Here is a 13267-nt window from a genome sequence, read left to right as displayed (position 1 = left end):
CCGCTGACTTTTGCACTATACCTAATGAAGGCTTTTCAACCGCTATATTGCCACAACACCAAGCTTGCATATCAGAAGATATTGAGCGCACTTAAAGTTTCATTCTTTATCGCTCATCCAAGTGCGCACTCATCAGGAATCTATCTGATCAATCAAGGATCAACCTCGTGCTACTCAAGCATACTATTTCTTTACATCAGTAACCGTTGTATTATTTGATTTACTGACTGATCTGGTGAATCGAGGGTTCTTAAATATCTAGAAGTGTAAAGTGATCACTAAGAGTTCCAATAAAGGCAGTGTGATAAATCCTGATTGGAGTGGGGTGTTGCAACTGTTTGTAAAGCCAAAGTTTTTTAGTTGAATCCTTCCTGAAAAAGAAGAAGGGGTGATGCAGGAGTTTTATCTCCGAAGATCCATGAAATCACGTGTGATTACTTTCTGCAATTTCTTACATTTTGAAAACAAGCTAGCCAACAAGTTGTTGCTATCATTAGGAATTCTGAACCGTTTTTTGCACTTTTCAAGTTGTTCATATTTATAACCATTCGAGAAAAGTTTCAACCGCTTAAAAACGATTGTAAACAAATTTAAAAACGTCAATTTATTAAAGAGTTTATTCACTTCCCTCCCCCTCTAAACTCTTTCCTGATCCTAACAAAAACCCTCTATGTTAGGAACAACAGAGGTGTTTATTCCTTTAGAAGGGAGCATGAATAAACACCTCGCAAAATTTACTTCTTCTTGGAGCTAAAGGAGTCTCAACTGGTGTTAATAGGCAAGATCAAATCTCGCTCTTCTAGGTTCAACAGACAATTTGAATAATCAGTTGGAAAAATTCGAGCTGAATTTAGTGAAACAAATATGTATCAAAATCAATGGACTGAATTCAGCGAACAACTATGAAATGAAAGTGCATTTGAAAATAAATGTTACAAGATTTTGTTTATGGAAGTTCGGAAGACAAGTTTTTCTAGATCTTCTCTTCTTCTGTTTCTAGAAGGATTTCACTAAAATAATTTGATAGTAACAAATATTGCGACTAGCCACTTCAATAAAACTTACCACAGTCTAACTGAAACTATTAATATCAACTTTTACACAACTTGTATGAATCTGAAAAGAAAGACTCTTTCTGATTAGTAACAAATCACACTTGAAATAATAAATATTTGACACACTTGAGAGTAAAAAACTCAACACAGATGATCCTCAAATTAGGTTACATAGAACTTTATGTGATTGCTTGTAAATATCAGCGTAGCTTGAATTTTCTCTAAAATCTCATATAAATTATAATAGATGCAACTGATTGCAAAGTGTAGAGCATTTTCTGAATCTTGATAAGACTTTTTATATAGAGATTCCAACTATTATATTTAAAAGACTATAATTTGATTGTACTTAGGCCATAACAAAAATAATATTGAATGCCATGTATCATTCGTTTTTACCTAAAATATTATAGAGCAATAAATTCCTGGAGTCGTGACATTAAACTACCACAATGTTTTTTTCTTTAATCTTGATTAATTTTTCAAGATTTATATTATTTTTAATGATTTATATATGATTATCAGTTTGGTGAATTTTGAAAGATTAATATTATATATTTGAAATCGAGTACAATATTTTACCCTAAAACAATGTATGAATCGAGTGCTATATTTCTATTATTTTTGTACAAGATTTTAACCATATAAGATACCCTAAAAAAAATATTTTACTCTAAATTTTACATTTTGCATGAAAAAAAAATATGTATCAACTACCATATCCATTCCCTAAATGTAGTTTTTATGCAGAATACTTCTCTAAATTTAGGGAACGAACCTATACATTAAATATTATTTCTCATACGTTAATTTATTCTCTGGCTTAACACTCGTTAAAAGCTGCATCAAGTAGTTCAGATGAATATGCTTCAATTGAAAAGACAATTACAATTGTTTCCAACTCACCATCGGAAGAAAGTAGAGATTCGTAATTACAAATGAAACAAAGATTACTAGAAATTGGTGAAAAATCATATTCGTATGAATTGATGATGATATGGTTAAGTAACATTGTAATGTGAATTATACTAAAAACAAATATGGTCATTGGATAATATAGAGTTTGTGAAAATAAAATCATAACAAAGATAATAATAAAAACACAAGGAGAGTAAAAAAATGATAAATCACAAAAAAAAATCCGATATATTGTTGAGTGAAAAATGTATATGTAAATGGAATAGGTCTCTTGTGAGACGGGTCAACCCTACCGATATTCACAATAAAAATTAATACTTTTAGCATAAAAAGTAATATTTTTCATGGATGACCTAAATAAGATATCCGTATCACAAAATACGACCCAATCAGTAGTTGTATCCGATATGGAGCCATCGTCGATTAGGTATAGCATGTCTGAGTTTCACTTTATCACTCAGACGAAGCGACCATAGCTGTCCTTTTTCTTGTACCTGGGAAACCAAGGCAATGTATTCGATCATTTTTCCGCTTTATATTTCAGGACTTATTTACTCCCCAGCCATGAATCCACTCCAACAGTTGTCGTGTCGCTCCCGGTACATATAAGTTTATCTATACCATTAAAGATTCCCTTAAAGCATCTTAAAGCTCTATTATAAAACTCTATAGGTCATGTATAGTCCTATTACGATACCCATAAGGAAGGTAGCTCATTCGTATCATTAACTCATAGCATCTCACATAAGTTTTTGTCATGTAAATTTCATTCAGTTATTAGATGAGTTGACATAAACCTCTCACATATGCGGAAAAGGCGTGGGCGGATCGACGTGAATCAAATGTCGCCCCACCCCGTTTTCGTTTCATGTCGCTAATTTTTGCCCCAAAACTTTAAAGCGCAATAGTTGCAATGAGAGTAACGCAAACCATACACGTACCTCGTAATGTCTCTCTCGAGTTCCAGAAAGAATACAGCTGTGAGGCCACCAACCAAATTATTCTCTTGTTAAATTTTATCATATTTATATATCTTTTTTATCTGGAAAAAAAAAAGATTTTGAAGACGGGACCCTTGAAAATTTCAGGGATACGCCTTATTCTTGTTTACTGATGTTTAATTTAATTGACTTTGTTCTTTATTTGAAAATTATATATTTGTCTGAAAGGAAACTGATTTTTTTTAGAGACTTGAAAACTTATCTATACATATCAAACCAACCTTTTATTTTTGCATTTTTTTTTGTTTGTTTTTGTTTTTTTATGAGAAATGTACAGTGTTTACGAAAATATCGATCGATTAGACTAATAAATTCAAAACAATGATATAAAAAAAAAAATTAAAGTTGACACTCTATACACATAAGTACAAAATTAAGGTTGTTTTTGAAATTACATTATAAGATATAATATATAAAGTATAATTGTAAAGAGATTATTTAATTTTACCATTAATTTTTTCATTTTGTGAAACGTGCTTCTCTTAAAAAATGGAGTATGAATGGTCAATTGAATTGGAGTGGGTCTCATGTGAGACCGTCTCACGGATCTTAATCTGTGAGACGGGTCAACCCTACCCATATTACAATAAAAAATAATACTCTTAGCATAAAAAATAATATTTTTTCATGGATAACCCAAATAAGAGATCCGTCTCACAAATACGACCCGTGAGACTGTCTCACACAAATTTTTTGCCATTGAACAATCGCTAGTATATATGTGTATGTGGGGTCCATCTACAACTATGATGTAATTTTTTTGGTGAGTGTATTGTGTCAAAGGGTCCCCAAAACAATCGTGTAATCGTCCAAATATTGTTTGCAAAATTTGCTATTTGCTTCTTCTTTTTACGCTAATGTCTCATCGATCAATTTAAAGCTATTATTGATATTGAGTAGGTACGATCTCAAGAATCTTTATCTGTGAGACGGGTCAACTTTACCAATATTCACAATAAAAAGTAATACTCTTAGTATAAAAAGTAATAATTTTTCATGGATGACCCAAATAAGAGATCAGTCTCACAAAATACGATCCGTGAGACTGTCTCACACAAGTTTTTGCCATTGGTATTTGTAGTTGAGCAGGCCACTATGCCAGCCTGCATTGGTGCCTACAGAATTTGTTCGCTTGCATGCATGCACTTTCTCTCTTATTGCTTTTTCTACCGACATAAAAATACATATTTTCAGAGAATTTGAATTAATAAATCACATTACAATTTATTATTTCATCCTCATACGTATCTTCTATAAATAGGGTTTTTCCTTGTATCTTATTCAACAATCAAATTTCAAGAACTAAAACTCAATAGTTGAGTACTCCACTTTCTGGTTTCAATGGCCATTTCCAAAGCCCTTTTTGCCTCAATCGTTTTATGCCTTCTTCTTGTCCGTCAAGTTGAATCACATTTGGTAATTCGTGATGTGTTTTTTTATACGAACCAGTTTCTTGAAAAGTTGAAGTCTTTCACTTGTAGGTAATAATATTGTTGTAATCTTCTTGCAGACTAGCAATGGAGGTGGAGCAAGTTCCAACATCCCAAGAATAAGTAATATACATATCGCCCTTCATTAAGTTGGTTCATTCAGTTTCGAGGTTTTGGACTTATGTAGACAATTTTCCATTAATTTTCTGAAATTTTAAGGTTCAAAGTTTTATAGTCGAGCCCAATTAATGATCGACTCGGTTTACTTTCCGCTAAATTTGGGATACGGTTTCTTGGCCTGATCAGAACATTAATCTGCTTTGTTATATTCATATATTTAACTATGTTATGCGTGTAGATTGTGGTGGAGCTTGTGCAGCTCGGTGCCGACTATCGAAAAGGCCAAATCTGTGTCAAAGAATCTGTGGGACGTGCTGTTTCCGGTGCAACTGCGTGCCACCGGGGACTTATGGAAACTCTGCATCCTGCCCTTGCTACGCTAGTCTCACTACTCGGAACAACAAACGCAAATGCCCATAAATTATAATAGGAATCTGTTTATTTCTTTCTTTCTTTCTCCCAGCAGAGTCCATTTATCAGGCTTAGATGGATTCTTGAATAACAGTGTGTCCTAAAGATTTGTACAAGTATTCTTGTGCTGAGCTCTCTTTGTTCTGACTTCGTTTTCTTCTTCGCTTGTGGAGGCCTCTTCAAATGTGTTTGGCTCTTAAAATTTTTATTTGGGATGGACAAGATTCTACCCTATTAAAGAGCTGATTAAAATTAAAAATATACCGAGAAGTAAGTAACTTGAAATAGCATACAAAGTAGCTGGTTTACAAAGAGCTAAAACAGAACACTTGCTAATACATTTCATAATAGAAACATAATAAGTATGTCAACTACATACATATCACCCCATTTCTTGCTTTCCTGACAGCAAATTTTAATCTTTTAAACAGACTCACACAGTGAGATTTTTTGTAAGAATCCCCTCAAATGTGATTCCAGGGCCAAAAGCCAAGATCAATCCCCATTTGTTATCCACCTTTTCTTCTTCTTTCTTGACATTTTTGACCTCTTCTAACATATACTCCAGCACATATACAATTGTATTACTACTTGCATTTCCATAATCTGCCAGAGCCCTTCTACTGGCATTCAGTTTGTCTGGAAAAAGCTCCAACTTCTTCTCCAACTGGTTTAAAATTGCCGGTCCTCCTGGATGAACAGCCCAAAACAATTTGTTATAGTCTTTTTCAGAAAATCCAGCAAATCCCATCAGTTCGATACAGAAATCTTGGATATTATCTTCAATTATCTGTGGGAGCTCCCTTTCCAGCTTGAAACTTATGCCTTCTTCGGTGAGTCTCCCTTCAATAACCTTTTCTGTATCTGGTAAGAAATGTTGCAACGATGTGTGAAGTTCAAAAAGTGGCTTTTCGAGATTTAGAGTCGGGTTCAAGCCAATGATCATGGCTCCGGCCCCATCACCAAACAAAGCAACTCCAACCAAATCATATGGCCTTTCAGCACTTGGCGGCTTGTATCCAATAATGGTAGTTTCTGAGGTCGCAAGCAAGACGCGACTTCCAGGATTGTTCTCAGCAATGTCTTTGGCTACTCGAAGACCAGCCACTCCACCCGAGCATCCTGAGAAGTAGAGCATGACCCTGCGAGTTTTTGGCCTGAGGCCCAGCCCTTTTGCAAGGTAGATATCGCCACCAGGCATTCGGGCTTCGCTGGAGGAAACGTATACTAAGTGGGTAATGTCTGAAACTGGCCTGCCCCATTTCTTGATGCAAGATTGTGAGGCCTCGATAGCCATTTTCGTGACAGCTGAGTTGCAAATGTCCAGCCTTTGCTTGACTGTTGGAACCCCTTCAATGGCTAGTTCAGGATACTTTTTAAGGATTTCTTCTGACATTACTACATATCTGGTCTTAACAGTGGTTGTCTTGCCTGTCGAGTCAATGACAGTGTAAAGAAGTAATCACCACATAGTAAATATTTAATTTAATTCAACTAGAAAAATATTACACTTTACAACAAACCATTATCAATCTGGTGTAACCGATAAAGAAATCATCTTATTGTTCTGACTGATAAAAAGTACTCGGGATTCACCGAGGATCACTACTTTTAACGGGCCCAGATTCAACTGGGATTGATGGCGTAAGACGAACAAAATCATAATCTTATAAGACCTAAACTAGTCCCTGATTTTTTCAAGCCAACAAGAAGGGAAGATGAAAAAGAAAAGCTACAAAATATGGAAAGAAAGAAAGCTGCTTACAGAGCCGAGTGAGCTTCTGCTTTAAGTCGGCGTCGTCGCAGTTGGTGTTTTTGAAATAGCCATCAACCAGAAACTCTTGCATCACAAGCTGGTGAGGAAAGGCTTTGCCAATGGCTAGAATCACCGCTTTTTCGGGACTGGCATTCTTCAGGCATGGTTTCATCTCTTCACTTCCCATTACTCTTTCGATCAATGGCAGATAACTTCAAAATGCTTACAGAAACTTTTTTTTTTCCTTGCAAAGTAGTTGGCATAAATTGCTTCTATATATACACACAGCTTCTTATGATTGAAAAGATGAATGAAAAAATAGTTTAATCAATGCAGGAACAAAACGATGGAAGAGTGTAACAGTTTTTTACATAACCTTAATAGAATTAGTTTAGGGGTGACAAATACATGACCTGTGATAGGTGGAGGTTTGGTTTAGGAACCAAGAGCAAATAAAAATTCCAAAGTTCAGTTTACTTTCCTTGTCGTAGACTATGAACATTAGGATGGATATTTATTATCACATATGAGGTTCATACATGTTTTATGGAACCTTAGATAAATGTCCATCTTTGTATGCATAAATGGAGCATGCGGTAAAAGTGGCATCTCAATACTTCAAATCAAGAACCAAAGTTGTGCTAATATTCAAGCCAACAAATTTGCATTCAAGGCACAATTTTTTTGACAAACAATTAACACATGTTTTGTGTTAGTAGAAAATGGTTGGTTTAATTATGTAAGGAATGATGTTTATTTTTCTGTTTTCTTCCCTAAATTTCGCATATAAATACTCATCTATTCTTCATTTCAAAATCACACCAAAAATACAAAATTCTATCATCTATAATCGTAAGTGAGATAAATGATTTAGTGTGAGATTTTTTAAAGAGCATTTATACTTTGGATTCTCAATTCTCTTGTCTTTTTTGTTATTAATAAAGAAGTGATTTCTTTAAGAGATTTAAAGTGAATGTATGCCAATCTTTGGGTGAACCACTATAAATATTGATCTCCATCTAATTTATTGTTGATGTTACTTACGATGTTCCACTATGATGTTACCTCCTTTATTTTTCTGATATCCCAACAAATGGTATCGGGGTACGTGAGCCGAAATTTCCAATAAATTTACTTCATATTTTATTTTAAGTATTCATTTGTTTCGCGTATTTAACTTCGGGACCACTCTAGTAGTTAACAAATCAATTCAAAATATCGTTAGCTAAAGAATAGACAACTGACAATAATATTCGTGTAATACAGTCGCGGTGGAACGATATCCGTATTTTTATACGTTATCTATTGCTTGTATCACGTACATACAATCATTTTGAGCTTGAATTTTTCCACAATTTTTTCTGAAGATTCATAGTGCAAGAAAAGCTCGATCAACTAGTAAGGGCAGACATTTTCGCAGTAATTTATTTTCATTGGACTAGCAAAGCTAGCAATTCAAGAATTAGTCTTAACAACCTAAATTTTTTTAAGGACAACTCAAGTTCAAAGTTTTAAAAGAGTTTATTTATCTCCTCTTCTAAACTCTAATCCGATCCCAACAAGCAGTATAAAAGCGGGTTTTTCTTGAATTTTGATAACTATATATTTATAATAATATCTTTGAACAAGATTCCGATGCTTTCAAAAGAAGAATATGATGATTGGAATATTCGAATGCAGGCACATTTGGGTACACTAAATGATGACATATGGTATGTCATCACTGACGTTCCAATGAAAATTCTAAAAGCAAAAAGTCATACCAGTGTCTAAGTTTGCTCCACAGATGGTGGAAAAACATCGGTCGGAGTAGACTGCATAAGACAAAAAGTATGATAATCTCGATAATATAGCCAAAGATATCCTTTATAAGTCGCTTGATAAAAAAATGTTTAGTAATATTAAAACTTTTCGACTACCAAAGAAATTTAGAAAAAAAAACTAACCCAACTTTATGAAAGTAATGATCAGAGTAAAGAGAGCAAGTTAACTGAAGCCATCCAGAAGCATAAAAATGAAGGCTGCAAAGATGATGAGTGAATTCAATGAGAGATTTAACAGCATCTTGATCGAGATACACTCTTAGGAATGAGTAAAACAACAGAGATGCTGCACTTAAATCAATGTGAGTTCTTCAAAGAGAGTGAGATGCAAAGACCATAGCAACGTGAGAGTCCAAATATCTCAATAAACTCGAGATGCATGACCTATTTGAAGATCTCAAATCTTATAAGTTCGAGTTAGGAACCTGGATAGAAGAAGAGTCATCCACTCATCAACCTACCAAAACTCTAGCCGCCACAACTTCAACTCAAACTGCAAACGAATAAGCTTCAAGCAAAAAATCTGCTAACCAGATAAGTAATGAAAAATGTCTTTATTTGTTATAAAAATTAGATAATTTATGAGAAATAACCAATCTAAATTCGATTTTTATCGCAAAAAGATCAAGCTAATGATAATCAAACTTTTTTTAACTGTGGAAAGAAATATCATTTTATTATAGACTGTAACATGCCTAAAAAAAGGATAAAAAGCCCTTTTAAAAATGATGATTCAAAGAGGAGAAAGAACCTACAAGAAAAAGAAAGATCGGAAGGTGCTAGTTGTTGAGAAAAAACAAAAGTAAATGAGATGATTCAGATTCACATCAATCGAGCTCAGAGACCTCAACAAGAGAAAGTGATGATGAGAAGATCGAGTGTCTCATGGTAGATGTTGAGATAGAGACAAAAAATGTTGAGCTTGAGATTGTCGATGATGATCTGGTATTTGATTTTGATTATGATGCATTTACTCGAACATATCTTGTCACGACATTGTATAACATGGTATATGAGTGCAAATGACTTTTGCAATCATTAGAGGAATTCAAAGAAAAAAAGTAGCAGCTCAAGAAACTCTAGTTGCTCACAGCGAAAGGAACTTGAAGGTCTGAGGATGAAATTCAGTCTGTTAGCGACTGAGAATGATGATTTGCAAAGAGTGTTTTTAAAAAAATTAATGAGAATAAAAGGTTGAAAATTTTAATAAGTTATTATTATTGGAACTAGACATGTCAAAACGGCTGGCGGGACGGGCCTCTAAATGGCCAACCTAGCCCAACCACCTTGGGCCGCGGGCTAGGCGGGCCGACCCGCTTATTTTTAACACGCTTATTTTTTTAAGAAAAAATACTAAACAATATCGCAGTAAACATAAAAGAAAAATATATTTGTCAAATAGTTTTATAAAATACTTAAAAACATTGAAATAAGAAATTAAGAAAATATCAACATAATCCATAAAAAATAAAGTGCTTAAACCAAACATGAAGATTGAGACATAGAAGAGAACAGAAAGTCGAGGAAAAGGACGGTTGTAAATTTTAGAAAATATTATGTGTTCAACACTACACATAATTATCAAACCTCTGTCGGGTCCACAAAATTTCACTACAACTCGTCGGACTTCAAACGAAACCGCTCTTGGGTTCACAATTTTTATCAACTCAACCCGTTCAGTTTTTATAGTGGGACGGGCCGGCCCAACTGGCCTGACCTAATTTGACAAGTCTAATTGGAACAAGCCATCTAATTCAGTTGAGAAGATGAAAGTTTTTCAAAAACCAGCCGGAGACAGAACTGGCTTAGGGTTTAGCAACAATAAATGTTGTTCTTCTAAAGCAGCTAATCAATCATGTCTGGATAATGACAAATCTAAAATGATAAATTTTGTTAGATCAAACACGATATATGAACTAATCAACCAGAAATCCAACCTAAGCAGAATGTAAATTTTGATAATAAGCCAAGAATATAGGTTTAGGCTATGTTGAACAATAGAGTTATAAGTCAAACCGGACATTTCTAAAATGGAGATAATATCAAGCTGGTCATACGACTCAAGTTGGTCTTACAAAAAACCAAGTCCAACCAGATATTACTCAAGAAAGGAAAACCTAACCATTACCATAACTACAGGCCTACTCAAAAGAGATATAAACTAAATGAGAATGATGAACGACCTAGAAAACAATATGCAAAAAATAAAACACAACACAAAACATCACATGTTATCGCGCAAACTCGTACTTTTTTGGATGCACACACGAGTAGTCCCATTAGGTTCATCAAATGTGGGTCTCGAAAAAGTTGATCTGTTTATGTAGTGCCCAAAATTAATACACGTATAACCCATGCATTCATTTATTTATTTTAGCATTTAAATTATTTTAATCTGAGTTTAGCAGTGCCTGATTTAATTAAATGCATTTCTCTAAAATTAATTATCTTTATGGGATGCACGTTATAATAGTTTTTCGAGCTTAATGTTTCAGGCGATCATTCGAGGCGGGGTGAGGAAGAGACCCGGTGACGATTTTTGGTAATTTTAGAGATGGTATTTTATTTTAAAGTTGAGTTTGGGGGCATTTTAAATAATTTAGTGAGATGTTAGCATTTTTGAATCCTAAAATAACTATTTTGTGAGTTTATGATTTTAGAACTTTTAAAGTCTAGTATGGTGTGTTATATTTTAATTGAAGAGTTTTATTTAAAAGTTGAGTGTGAGTTAGTGTTTTAATTAGTAGACAATTATTTTAGTAAACCAAAAGTTAGTCTCCTAAATATTTAAAACACACGCACACACACAAACACACTTTTACACACACCTAGACACGCACAAACACACACACAAGTTCATTCTAGATTTTTATTATTTTCAAAGAGCAAAACCTAGGGTTCTAAAGTCTATATCAGCCGCCCCCTTCCCTTCATTTTCCAGCAAGATTTTCGTGACTTCATTTCGAGAAAAACGGTGCCACGTTCGTCCCGGATCAACCTCGCTCCTATCTCCGCTTCGGTGTCGTCGTTCGGTAACGTTTATCGTTAAAAAGGCACGTATAATCTGTTCTTGCTGTGTCGATCAAGTCATGTATTGTATTGCATTGTTTTTATGCGTAAAAGTTATGTATGATGATAGTAGTTTGAGCGGATCATGAATCGGATCAATTTCGAAGGAAAAATTTTTAGATCTAAAACTCGTTTTTACTGTTCATGTCAAAACTGCGATTTTTCTGTTCATATTTTGGGAAAACTTTCAACGGAAAAAACGTAGAACTTTTCGATACCTTCGATTTGATATATGATTCGAAATTTTTGGACAAATATTGAGCGAGTTATGGCGTTTTTCGTGGGACTGCTCAAACTGCGTTTTCAGAAAAATTATGTTATTGATACGTTTCTTGAAGTTTTATGTTGCAGGCTTCGTGGGAAACCGACGGGCGATTGTTGCTGCGTACGAGTATGTTAGTATCGAGGTTTGTGGTATTTTTAAGGTTTTGAGGTATGTCGTTAGGCGTTTGAATTAGTTTAAAGTCGTAGGAAATCGATTGATGTCAATTGCGTAATTGGTGTTGCATTGTGTTGTATAGTGGACGTCGTATTTTGAGGTGTTGGTATAAGTTTTGATGCAATGTTATGGTGTCCTAGGAAGGGCCTTAAGGGGTTGAACCATTATATTCAAGTGTCAATATTGGGTGTGTAGGCAGTGTATAAGATTTCTCGCAGGTTTCGACGTACAGTGGCCACACGGACCCGGACACGGACCCGAGCACGGGGTCCGTGGCTTTGCTTCCACTTAGTGCGTCTAGGCAGTACGTACACGGACCCCCACCCGGACCCTCACACGGGGTCCGTGTCTTCGTGTTTCAGTCGATGTCTTCTTCCAGAGCCTACACGGACCCCCATCCGGATCCAAGCACGGGGTCCGTGCCCCTTCATTTTCACGACACGTACCTTACAGTAGGTAGACGGACCCGTACACGGACCCGGGCTAGGGGTCCGTGTACACGCTGTTTGGGAAAAATAATTTTTGATACTTTTAAGTTTGAAGTTATGGCTTAGTGCAAGGATTATTAAGGTCATGTCATGGATAATTATAGAAGGTCCTAAGGTATGATCGAGCTAGAGAGTAAGTATGATTTCTACGTCTAAGTTATGCATGTTAAGCCTTTGAATTCATGTTAGTACGTTGCAGCAACTACCCCGGTCGAAGTCCAACGAATCCCTCAACGCCAAGTAAGTATGTTGACGTGCAAAGAAAATATGTTTAAGTTTTTGAGGTATGCTAAATGTCTTGTGACCATATTATGTTAGGATTGGAAAGCGTTAAATTATGAACGGGGACCAATCCGCCCGTTAAATTATGAACGGGTTAGATCGTGGTTGTGAAGCGTTAAATTATGAACGTGGATCAACTGGCCTGTTAAATTACGAACAGGGATCTTATGTATGCGGCAGTGGATACGTCCCTGTCAGCCCAGTACTGTGGTGTGTCTGATCAGGCGTTTATTATGTATGGGTCACTTGCTTTGAAACATGCCTCTACGAAAAATGATCATGTTATGAATGTTTACGTATGCAGTATGTTATGAAAGTTTATGTTGATGGCACGTCTAGTTACGCATGTACGTATGTTCAAGTTTCAAGTTATGTATGCCTTATTTTACAGTTGCATGCGATTTTTATTACTTAGTAATAGTTATCCCAGTTTATACGTGTTGAGTCTTTAGACTCACTAGACTTGATCGATGCA

At 35.1% G+C, this 13267-nt stretch overlaps 1 protein-coding gene across 1 annotated transcript; it reads right to left on the bottom strand.

Annotated features, from left to right (window-relative positions):
• Positions 1-5251: 5251 nt before the first annotated feature.
• LOC140822531 (type III polyketide synthase B-like) lies at positions 5252-7435 on the bottom strand. The gene is made up of 2 exons (XM_073183302.1): positions 6701-7435; positions 5252-6366 (listed from the first exon to the last, which is right to left on the bottom strand). Exons 1-2 carry the CDS (start codon positions 6876-6878, stop codon positions 5369-5371), a joined length of 1176 nt encoding a protein of 391 aa, XP_073039403.1. The 5' UTR covers positions 6879-7435; the 3' UTR covers positions 5252-5368.
• Between the last annotated feature and the right edge of the window lie 5832 nt (positions 7436-13267).

Source organism: Primulina eburnea, unplaced genomic scaffold (assembly GCF_022965805.1).
Source record: "Primulina eburnea isolate SZY01 unplaced genomic scaffold, ASM2296580v1 ctg884_ERROPOS889272+, whole genome shotgun sequence".
Lineage (NCBI taxonomy): Eukaryota > Viridiplantae > Streptophyta > Magnoliopsida > Lamiales > Gesneriaceae > Primulina > Primulina eburnea.
The sequence above is the reverse complement of the archived record's forward strand: the minus strand, read 5'-3'. Positions and strand labels throughout refer to the sequence as shown.